This window comes from Electrophorus electricus, chromosome 3 (assembly GCF_041902795.1).
Source record: "Electrophorus electricus isolate QZ-2024a chromosome 3, ASM4190279v1, whole genome shotgun sequence".
Taxonomy (NCBI): Eukaryota; Metazoa; Chordata; class Actinopteri; order Gymnotiformes; family Gymnotidae; genus Electrophorus; species Electrophorus electricus.
The window spans coordinates 30,884,491-30,896,805 of record NC_137499.1 but is presented as its reverse complement, the minus strand read 5'-3'; the positions used below and the strand labels follow the sequence as shown (position 1 = coordinate 30,896,805).

The 12,315-nt window shown below is 39.4% G+C and overlaps 2 protein-coding genes across 7 annotated transcripts in view; both read right to left on the bottom strand.

Annotated features, from left to right (window-relative positions):
* Positions 1-3,447, bottom strand: part of LOC113575188 (Na(+)/H(+) exchange regulatory cofactor NHE-RF2) — a 29,666-nt gene extending 26,219 nt beyond the window's left edge. Inside the window, exons 1-2 of one of the 4 annotated variants that reach the window (XM_035527799.2) lie at positions 2,752-3,447; positions 1,097-1,339 (exon numbers count right to left, since the gene is read on the bottom strand). In XM_035527799.2, the coding sequence (XP_035383692.1) occupies positions 1,097-1,339; positions 2,752-2,958 (450 nt within the window). In that variant the 5' untranslated portion in view covers positions 2,959-3,447. The remainder of the gene's footprint in view (positions 1-1,096; positions 1,340-2,751) is intronic. The other 3 variants (XM_035527796.2, XM_035527807.2, XM_035527805.2) reach the window with 3 other exon arrangements.
* Positions 3,448-10,511: 7,064 nt separating this feature from the next.
* The window catches only part of LOC145643301 (uncharacterized), a 10,243-nt gene continuing 8,439 nt past the window's right edge, over positions 10,512-12,315 (bottom strand). For 2 of the 3 annotated variants that reach the window (XM_081711060.1, XM_081711061.1), the window contains exon 4: positions 10,512-11,355. In XM_081711060.1, the coding sequence (XP_081567186.1) occupies positions 11,306-11,355 (50 nt within the window). In that variant the 3' untranslated portion in view covers positions 10,512-11,305. The other variant, XR_014122760.1, reaches the window with a different exon arrangement.

Here is a 12,315-nt window from a genome sequence, read left to right as displayed (position 1 = left end):
GCTCTTGTGGTTGTGGCACAGCAAGAGAAACACAAAACACAAAAACACGCACACGCATGTGCAACACAAAAATTCAACACATGCACACTGAGCTATGACATAGACTGTTGACAGCATTTGTGTAGAAACTGGGCTGAATTATGCTTAGATGTTGGTAAGAGGAGAGTAAGTGAAAGCAGATGTGGGATGGACATATTAAAAAGAGACTGAGGGAGAGACCAATCCACAGATACAGCGGCTGCAAGACTTAAACCAGACGACTTCTGCAAAGAAACTTCCTGTGTTTCAAAGTGGACAGCCTGTGTTTTAGAAGATGCCTCAAAACAAGACAGAACAGATCTTCACCTTCCTATGATGACTATTTGTGAGTGTCCATGCACTGAGGGAGGTTGTTTGAGAGTGCATGTGAGCACCTTCACCTCATTACAATACAAATAATTTTCTTGGATTTTTATTTTCCTAATAGTACCATGCATTACTTTTTACCATGGGCACCTACAAACATTTTAATTTGCACTCTTTTAATTGTGCGCTACGATTTTTTTTATGAGTCTTCCCAATTATAAGATTAATTATTCAGTGTCACAGAGTTAATGTGATGACCCTGGGGTGACTTTAACCTCAGAACTGGGCAGTATGCAGTTCTGTAAATCATCTCTGAAACAGATGAAATCATCTTTAAAATGATGTTTAATGCAATAACGGCGGGGAGTACAACTAGTGCAGCAGATAAATCGGAGGTCAAAGCCTTATGGAATGCTAGCAAATCAAGCATCGGCTAGATAAACAAAACTTGATATGAATGATGATATGAATATGAATGAATCTACAGCATGACGTGTGTGCTTCATCACTCATACACCCTTACCTTTGTGACAACACCTACCTACACTGTGAGGGTGGTGACCTATATTCAAATCAGCTGGGAATCAGTCAGTGATTACTCAGACATTTGACAGAGTACTGACCACAGTCTTTTTAGAGTGAATATGGCTGCACCCTGGATAAGCACCTAAGGTCAGATGTTGAAAGCTCAGTGTAGGGCAGAAGCAAACCTAGCCCTGATTGTTAGCAGTTGCAATTTAGGGCTATGTACCTTCTTTCCAGCGTGTGATGGGGACCTCCTCCTGGGCTTTGGCACCTCACCAGTCAGGGCGGCCGGCGGGCTGGACACAGAGCCATTCTCCCGCTTGCCAGGGGGTGGTGCAGGGGAGGGGCTGACGTTGGTGGCCATGTCCTCTGTGCAGGTGAGACGCAGGCTACGCAGGCACTCGTCCGTTTGGCGATCCACCACCAGCAGTCTGGTCTCGTCCTCCACCGCCTTGATCCTCTGCACCACCTGAGCACGGGTGGGGGGCATCATGGACACACAACAAACATCAAGGCCTGGCCTCAGCAACACCCCACTCCAACAACACTACTTCTTACAGATTTGTGGAAGGCCCCCAGAACTCAAGCTTTCTTACTGGTGATGTGCAAAATGTTTATTTCACCTCCAGGAGTAAAAGAACAGGATTTAAAAGTTGCTTATTGCATGTTCTCATTAACTAGTTTGAACTCTGCACTTCTGAATGAAACATAACAATGAATATTTATATTCAACATTAAAGTTCACAAGCCTATAGGTAATTTAATGCACTAACTGCATGGAAAACCCAACTACATGAACTGTTTAGTTGGTGTAATTATTGTTCTGCATCATTAATAGATGGCCAGCATGCCATCCAGAGAGCAGAGAACTCTTGTTAGTTAGAGGGATGACAGCACTTGTGTCTGAGGATGCATTTGACCAAAAGAGTTTGGATGCTATTTAAGCACCAGCAGTTACTGTCTTTATTTTATATATATATTTATTTTTGCTGGTGATGACGTTCTATGTCCCATACAGTGAGTCACACAGGCAACCAGATATACAGCTCGGAAAAACATGTCAGAAAGAGTGTGCCGGGGCTACAGTGATTAACTATCTCAACCTAAGTTCTGTATCATGTTTATAGCGGAATTCATCTGAAGCTACAATTCAGCAGGGTCACATTTAAGTTCTTGTACGGAACTTCAAAACACAAGCATGCTAAGCCTACATTCTGGTGTTTAGCTCCTTTACAATGCAGGAATCCTTATGTATTTAATTAAACGTTCGCACATTTGTGTGATGGTGACATAAATGTCTGTTTAGGTTCTTCTGACTTATTTGGAAAGGTAGCGTTTTTAAGTTTAAAGCCAGTGTTTATCCTGGATAAAGGAAAAAATACAATGTGCCAAACTTTGTGATGCTGGGAAAACCAATATCTAAGACTCTTGTCACATTTTGAATGCGCACCAAAACTCCAAGACATCAACGGCCTTGTAAGTAGAACCCAAGTCACCCAGTTAAAACATAATAATAAACAAAGATAGCAGACGTGACGCATTTCAAACTGTCGTCACAAACTACTTGAATTCTAAATATCCTTTAGTCAGCAATTTCATTGCTGCTCCAAAGACAACGCGCGTACTGCTTGTGGTTTTCTAAAATATTAGGAATACTTCAGTACCTTTGCGTTACACTCGTGCCCCAGATCATTTTAGACCTGTCCTTTAAAACTAAAACATTTATAAATGACATATACATGTTTCCCAAGCTTTAAATAAGTTACTTTTTGTTACTAGTTTGAATGAAACCTTATCATGATGTATACAACTAATCGGTTTCAACAGAACGTTATATTGTTAATGGTCAGTGGGAATAGGTAGCACTTGATGTCTACTCACTTGATGGTGGGTCTCTCTTTCCACATTTTCACCGTTTACCTCGACCACACGGTCTCCCGCGCGCAACCCCGAAGCTTCAGCGGGCGACCCGGGTTCCACTTTACGAATATATTGTCCGCTCTTTCCTTTCTCTCCATGCAAATGAAACCCATACCCATTCTCCGCCTTTGTCATACAACATAGCCGAGGTTTTAGATCGCTTGCCATACTTTATTCGCTTCGACATCCAAAGTCTTCACAGATCGAAAATGTGTATTTTCCAAAAATAAAGAGTATTCCAAAAAGACATGAGCACAAATGGCTCACACTCAAACCAGCATTCTCTTCGTTGGGGCACCAGCGGTCTTTTCTGAGACTACGGTTTAGTCTGCATCACAACAAACGGATAAACATGTCACTTCTCTTTTTCATAATTCCTCAGAATGGAAACTCTAAGTTTTTGGCTTGCTACGGATCAGAACGCGCACAAAATGGGACCCTATTGCGCAAGACACTGCTTGCCCGTATCCAGATCGCCCAACTGCTTTTTCCCCGAAAGTAGAACTATAATCTTTGAAAGTATATAAATTGCATGTCAGTTTTATCGAAAAGAACCAAGATAGCGCCTGTACAACATGACAGAAAGAGCAACAGGCACTATCCACTGTCCCGACTTCCATCCATATTCGCCGGCGGCGGCTCCGGCGGTGGTGATGGGGAGGGGAGGGGAGGGGAGGGGAGGGGAGGGGGTGTCCACCTCTTCAGTGAACGTGAAGCCCCGGAACGAATGAAATCGGTCGTAGCTTTCTGAAGCTTGCGCTAGCACCGCCCTTCAGCAAAATTTCTGGAAACAAGCTTACTCACTGGGCTGCTTGTATGTTTGCCTCTGAACATGTAACGGGTATCATGTCTTTTTTATTGTTTATTTATTAAAAAGTTACCAGGTGTCATACCCACAGTTCTGCGTTTATTCCAACCATATGTAAAGAAAGCACCAATAAAATGTGTATGACATACGCATGGCATCATTTTGGAAGGATTTCCATCAGGATATGACTGTCACCGAGAAATTACGAGTGCGCCAATAATGCGAACATAATGCAAACAATGCTGCCCCCTTTTGGAAGATTTTTTAATATGATGAGAATATCAGCGTTATTAGGTTATAATTGATTTATAAAGTGAAATTAGTATTAACAATGTTGTGTATTTTGCAAAAATATTAAACATATAGTAGCTTTGCTCAAGTTAAACCACATAAATAAATGGGTTACATTTTAGAGTTTAAAACAGATTGGTGAATAAACCACTACACCAATATAAATTATCCCAACGAAGGAGTGTATTGCACAAAGTTAAAATCTCCATGTTTCGTCCAGCCAACTGCTGCTATACTGCTCGATAAGAGAATCAAATCTTATTCATGTACCTCTGGTTCACCAGACTTTAAACAAATTTTTCCATAATCTGCTAGGAGTCTAAACTATTGTTCAGGAAGACCACCTGTATTGGACACCAGAAAGGATGCAGCAGGTCTGTGAGCTTCTTTAAAACTAATCTAAAAAGTTAAATCATCATTATGGAAAAAAAGCTAAGTTTGATTGTTTTAACACTGGCTCACGGCACAGCTGTTTCCAATCACAAGTTTCAATCGTGCACTAAATACTAACAATCCAATATTTCTTTTGAGTTTTTAGTACTTTCATTAAGTGTTGGCAATATTACGCATTTTATACATGCTATCTGTATACTGTATAAATTCATTAAAAATGAGGGCTTAGCTGAGATGCTTTCATCTACTATTATAAGTTTTATATAGACACTGGGAATTAACTCAGTGAAAGAGCTTATTTGATCTGTATGTATATGGAAATGTCATATGGCTATGTCTTTTGTCAAAATATGATGTAAATAAATGATAGCAAATCACAGATTTCAAAGGCTACATTTAGCCAGCAAGATGAAAATCAGATATCCTTGTTTACCTTTTCTTATTTGATACCTGGGATAATTTGCATAAAAGAATAATTACAAAGTTTAGAGTAAAAGGAAAAGATCAAATGCATATCAAATTTAAACAAATCTACAAAAAAAAAAAACAACAACAATTTTTGTAACTCTTGTAGACTATCTCATAACAGGTTGCAAATTAGCCAAGTGACTTTTACAGTTTTCTCATCAGGTCAGTATCAAGTTAGTACAGCCTTTGTCTGTTCTGTGGGCAATGCCAAGCCTTGTTTAATATTCCATTCATGGAAACATTTGCTATCAGGTATATGTCACAGTGCTATGCCACAAATATGTTGTTATAGACAGCTTTTTCTTGTGTTTGTAGCAATTGATTCAAGCCTTTCCTCCAGTAGGGCTCAGCACCGGGACACAACACCCACCACCTGCAGTTGGATTGCCTGGGCCAATCTTATCTGCCTTCTCTTCAGATGCCTGTACCTGGAGGGTGTCGTTCTTGTGCCCAGCTTCACAAGCCTGCTCACTGCACATGCTGCCATCTTCTTTTCCCAGAGAACTGGTCGGATCAACGTTTTTGTCACAGTTTACCAGCATGTTAATGATATGCTCCATGAAAGCATTGTGGGGGTGATGCCAGTTGCTGGTGGAAAGCAAAGCTGATGGCACAGGTGATCCCAGAGGTTTGTAGAACAAACTATTGTATCACTTGAAAGGCTGGGTCATATTTCTCCGTGCCCTTTTTGTTCTCATTGATGGCGTCCTGTTCAGGACCACTGAGGTGGAGACAGGACGCAATTGCCTTAATCCTAGCCTGGGACATCACTATAACAGTGAGCTAAAACTTGAAAAGCATTCTGGTGCTCCAGTAATCTTCAGTAGTCTGCAATGCTTGTTGCCTTCATCACCCCTGTGTATAAGGCCGATAAACTTGTAAAACTCCTTCACATTCAGCCCTTTTAAGAAGTGTGGTCCTTTTGCTTTTAGGGCATGTTTATTAGTTTTCTGCATGAGTGTGCCAATGATGTATGGGCTAAAGAATAACTGAAGGATGTCAAATGGGGATCATGATTGGGACTGGCAAATCTGCACTCCAGTGTTTGCCTTTGGCCTAAAATGTAGTGAGGAGTCCTCCACTATAACAGATTTCTGTGTCTCTTGAACAGCATAAAAATGTTCCTATTTCTGGGCCTCTACCTGGCAAAATCTGACTGATCAGAAATATTTACCCCCCAAATATATAATACATATAAATATTTATGTTATCATATTTTTTTTTAAATCAAGGTACATATAGTGTTATTTACTAGCATATAAACATTAAACAAACATAAACAAAATTGTACACTTCAGTGACGACAGGGGTGACAGGCAGCCTATGATGGCAGTTTTGCTGTGACCAGTTAAAGAAACTGCCTGCTGGTGACTGGTTGTTGCTAACTGGGATTGCATGGGGTACTTATGAATGATGTAACAGGCTGTGTTGGACACACCCAGAAAACATAAGAGTAGGGCATGGTATCGTTTAGTCTTGTGCTGATCAGAGACATCATTAATTACAATTGGTGTGGGAACAGGGAACATGGCTAATAATCCTAGTGGCCATCCTTTTCTACTCCCTCTGCTTTGCATACCAAAAACAGCTGTGTCTCCTTTATTGTTTTTAAATGAGTGTCACAAGCTTCAGTTCAAAGCACTGAAGACAAAAGGTTAGGATTTGTGCCTTGGTTAATATAATTGTAAGAAAAAGTGTGAACACTTTGGAATGACCTGGATTATTGTATGAATTGCTCCTGAAATGTGTTTTTACCTTCATCTGAATCAAATAAATAAATACACTCTTAACAAATACTTTGCCATATCTTTAATAATCAAGTCAAAAGTATATAGGCTAATCCAAAATATGCAGGCATGCATTCTTCTGTTTCTGGCTCTGGGTGGGACTGGACTGGGGCTATGGTTTGGCTGCTTCAAACAAGTCCTTCATGAGCTGCTTAAAGGATGCCTTCTGTGCAAGTAGCATTGAGTTCAACAGCTAGTTGTACAAAATTAAAACTTGCAACAGCTCGGTCCAAGAAATGCTGAAAGATTCCCTGTGCCACGTGTCTTATGGAGGAAGCAGCACTGACTGATTAGAGCATCTTACAGGTCTACTGCACTCTTAGGTTTATTGTAGTTCAGCACCGCTCCAGGATGGGAATATTTTTCCCAGTTCAAACACTCTGGCTGTCCATCACCCTTCTTGTGATGGTTTTTCCTCATGAAACATTCAGACGAACACAAGAGCACTTTACTTGGTGCCTGTCCATTTCACAACCACCAAGCCATCTGTTCTTTATGCCAGAGGTTTTTCATCTCCACTGTCTTAGGGAGGTCATTTTCTTTTGTAGGTGTAAAGCCCATTAAATCTGTTACATCCATCATATTATATGCACCAGTTTGGAGCTGAAACACATGTCCACCGTGTTCCTGAGTTCCCAACAACGACATTACACAACAACAACATTTTTAACTGAATTACTTTGTCTACTAGCTTAGACGCTTATCCTATATTTAAAAAAAAAGCCAGGCACATAAAGATTCCCGGTAAAACCTGGCCAGCACAATTTATATTCAGAATGAGTTTATTTACTGTTTAAAACCAGTACAGGCTGGGATTCTTTCTTTTATATACAGAAGTCTTTGGGGAGGTATGATGTTTTACAGGAGGGCACGAGTTCTTCACAAAAGCTGAACTTAAAGAGAGAGTTACACCTTCCAGTCCCCACCAGATGTTTTCATCAGTATTATAGTCACAAACATGACAGAATCATTAAATGGTCAGGAATCTGCCTCTCAACATTACTGAAGAGGGGAATGGAAATTATAACCAAGCTTTAGTAATCAATGCTTCAGTAATCAATCACATCTTTTACTTTGATAAGGCCCCTATAAAAAAAGGAAAAGAAAATCAATGTAGTAATAAAACCTTCACCCACTTATATTTTGTCCTGGGACTAGATGTCTTTGTTTAATGTCTTTGAACAATGCAGCTAAGAAACTGAAACGATGGGGGGGGGGGGGGGGGTATTTGGAATGTTATAATCTTTAGCCCCAGACATTTGCTCAGGTGCAGTTTTAAGTTTCTGTGGGGCCCAATCCCCATCAGACATGCTGTGCCATGTATCACTGTTCTCCACTATGACAGGAACACTGAATCTCTCCTGCAGCCTTTCTGTGTACTAACAAATGTGAGGCAAGACGAGGACTGAGCCTTTACACCATAACACTGCTACTGGTTTACAGTGGTACTAAGGCTGAGGAGCTGGTTTTGTCTCTTTGATTCCTCTGAAGTGTGAGATGAGCCCCTAAGGTGGAGAGAGGTGGAAGAGGGTGCAGGGTCCTATGCCCTTAACTGTTTCTGAGCAGGTGAAGGTTCTCAGTCTCCTTTACAGATTTGAAAAATGAACAAAAAACAAAAAAAACAAAACTTTGCGGCTTACCTGCTAATCAAATACATATAATAAAGTCAGGAGTTTTCCATAATAAACTTGTTTTGGTGCAGACATGCACTGTCAGACTTGAATGCACTGTCGCGAGGTGACGTTGAAAACTATGCCACGTGTCATTGTTTACAGAACTTCAAAATCGCGGATTGCTTGATCTCCGTATATGAACCCGTATTTCGACTTTCCTGCTATATATTGTTAATTTATAGTACTTACGTGTGCCATGACTGTTTCGTGTTTAATCTGCAATTACTGAAATAGTATTGCGTTACAGATACCGCTAGCTATCCAGCTAGTTATCCAATAGGACATGAATAGCTAACCCAAGCCAGCTAGCTCCTATTTTACCGTACCTTTGGATAACTTTTAGGTCAAATGCGCCACTTTCTATACCAGCGTGTGTTGCCAAAATATGTCGCTTTTACTAAAGGTTCATATTCATCATCTTCGCATCGTATTCTTGTAGACCTATATAGGCAACGTTTAGCCATTACAAATATCGGTAAATTAAACTGTAGATTTATTACATAAGATACACTGTTTGCGTTGGATGAATTAGTTGGTTCTAATAAGTTCATATAAAGAAATGTATAACTCCATTTTGGTATTAAATTAACACTACAGCAAAACCAGTAGTTTTGTTAAAATGAAAACAATGTAATGAAAAACTAGATTATCACTAAAAAAAAAATGAGCACAATTAATGCTCCTCAAAAGTGAAAATAACGAGTAAAAAGAGCATATATTAATGATTAAGTTACATATACTTGTGGCTATTTACGACTACGTAAAGCAATAAAGCCAAACAGCTATTTAAATAAGGATGTGGATAGGGTAAGGTTTTTACTGTTTGATAGCTTCACAATAAGACAGTTCTTGATGCAAATAAGTCCATGTCTTTTTTGAAAAACATGCCTTTTTTTCTTTGCACAAAGACAATACCTTGTGTTTTTGGCAACACTGTAAGTCACCAAGACTCTGCCAAGACGACTATAGTGTTTTCTGACTGGCTCATGGACGGAAAGGCATGGGCTTCTTTGAGATCATGTCAATGTAACCTCTACACAGAATGGTACATGAGCTTTCAGAGCAGCATCTTGTCTTTCAAAAGACCTTTTTCCCCCTAGAAATACTTTTCATATTCATTTCATCAAGGATCTTTGGACCTAGGGTCTCTTCAGATACTCAACAATAATACAGGGAACGGATACGTTCACAAAGGCTGAAAATCAAACAATTTAGCTTTGCTAACTGCTGGTGCTGCAAGCACTCTTTCAGTTTACATATGGTGAAATGTTCTTTGCCCCAAGTTTTTTTTGCACATGTATAGGTACAGAGAATCTATGTTTGCTTCTCTGTACAGCACAAATTCCTAGAGTTGCATCTACACAAATGCTCTGTAGATGTGTTGCAGCAGTTACATCTCTATCATTGAACAAATGTTTCCTGGAACAGCCTGATTTTTTTCAAGTACATCAGAACAGTGAGAACCTTTAATCTTTTTGAGCATTTTTGAAACTGGAAAAGACTTCTGTGGGGGAGTGGCCTCAGGCAGCAAAGACTCTTCACTCATTCTCTGGTCTGTTGTTCTTGAGGACAGAAGTGGAAGCAGCAGAGAGTCTGCTGAGGTGTCTAGTTCTGTGCAGCTGACAGGTGGGGGCGCTGGTGTTAGTGGCAAGAAGGACCGGTTAAAGCTACTCGTGTTGTGGTGCTGGTGAGTGTTGAGTTGTAGAAGTTGTGGCACCTTGGCAAGCTTGCAGATGGGCAGTTTCATTTCTCTTTGTGCAAAATAGACAGTGGTAATGGCCTCTATATCTACAATCTAGGTTACATCTTTATTACAAATTCCGTTGGCACAGATAAAAACCTGATAACTACAATTCACTATATATTAAATTCCATGCCTGTGATATAGGTTACCAGTTTCATACCTCTGTAAGAAATTCCATTTTTAAGATGAATTTCAATATGCCTCTTTGTTTGTGAAAATGTTGTGGGCTTAAACAATGCCACAGGGCACAAAAAACAAAAGCCATTTATGTTGTCGTCCTTTGTCATATGTATGACCATTGTCGGCCACAGGATAGCCCCCCCCCCCCCCTCCCTTGAGTCTTGGTTCCTTTCAAGATTTCTTCATCATGCTTCTAGGGAGTTTTTCCTTGTCACTGTCACCCCGGGTTTGCTCACTGGAGGCTTGGACTCTTGGAAATAAAATTGACTTGACTTACGTGCAACATAAAACTAATAACCTAATCTGGTCTAAAATATGCAATTAGTGTTCTCAGCCCTTATTGGAATGATTAATGTGTGACTGGTGTACAGGATTAATGTATAGGTTTGCATTGCTTCAATGACAAGATATTAGTCACACAAGAAAACACATTAAAGGAGCAGTCATTTTACGATCATAAACTATCAAAGTTTACTTTTTTTTTTCTATAAACTGCAGCGTGAATTAGATCAAACAGATTGCTTAGTAGTCCCCAAAGGAACCAGTTTATATTCCTTTAAGCGGGTCCCCACATGGAGTTACACTTGTGTTTGTGCTGTCTCCTGATAATCAGATCACAGCCATTCATGAAGAAGTTCAGATCTCGCAATATGAAAAGACCAATAATCATATTTGACAGTGTTTAAGATAACATATGACCAGTTTATTCCCCCCTTCACAATTGTGTATACAAATATAGAACGTTCATAGGCCTATATAACAAGACTAATAACAGTCCTTTCCATCAACTGTTTCAATAACGCTAAATAAAAACACGGAGACTGTTGCGGGACCTCGACCCCAATTATACCTCAAAACCTGCTTGGTCGAGGCACAGACTGACTTCTCATTTTACAAACGTTTTAATAGTTAGCTAGGTTAGCAAGCTGTTGTTGAAAGAGATGCATTCTTTTTTGCACTTTACTTTTAAACAGTCACACTTTCAGAGCTGTCATCTGAGTCGCAACCCGCCTTTAATGTCACCTCAGTTTCAGCTGGATTCTGTACATTAATCATGATTTTGACTGGATTCGTTTCTTCTTTGATATTCTTTTCCTTGTGCTTACAATGCCGTGGCAATGCCGTGGTTGTGCCCTAACCCATGACATACAAGTTCACCTTTCCATCTGTATCATTTGGTGTTGACAGGGCTGTCACATGGTTCTCTGGCTATCATGGATCCTGAAGCAAGAGGCAACAATGGATTTATAGCACAGATATTTCAAAAATACTGTGGTTTTATATGGTTCCACTGATTCAGTCTTGGATATCATGGAATTAATATAACTGATAAACCTATTACATTTTAAGTTTAAGAAAACCATAAAAAGTAAAAAGACTATCAATTCCATGTTACACTGTATTTTCCTCATACAAGCAAGAAAGACTGTATTCAGTTCCTTTTAAAGATGTTCACAAGATGTTCATTAGCCAGTTAACAGCTAGCTACCAAATCAAAACTTTTGCTGTAACAGTTTATAACATGTTGCTTGGTATAATGTGACTTGTATAACACAGAAAAGATCTCATTGCTTGTGAGGGACACACTTGTGGGTATTATAGTATGTTCCATAGAAACATATAGCACTGATAAAAACCAATAACATAAGTAAAAAGCTTATTTTTCCCCAAATACGTTTAGAATCATTGAAATTATTCTCATATTTTCTAGTTTTACCCTTTTCCGTAAAATAGGTGTGTGATATGATCGTGCTATAAACAGCAAAAGAATACAGATGAATGTTTGGCTAAAGCGGAAGAAACACTTCCAGAATTGATTTACCACGTCTTTTCAGACCTGTTACAGTCTAGTTTATATTTATACTGAAAATGTTGACTAATTAATGAAGTTGCATGTTGCTACTCGAGGACAGATTCATCAGAATAATTTCTAAGAAATTTATTTCAGTCATTTATGGCTTCCTCTAGAGTTCTTCTTTACTACAAAACTGCTATCCCCCTATCTCAAATCTGCAGAAGTAATGAGTACGTGTATATAATCTATCTGTCAAAGTTGTCACTTTTGGGAAACATTTCTGTTTTGGTTTTCTTCAGATATCTTGTGACATCTCAAGAAAGACAGTAACACACAAAGAACACAAGTCAGTTGTTTGTTTGTCACCCTCTGTTCAGAGTTTTCCT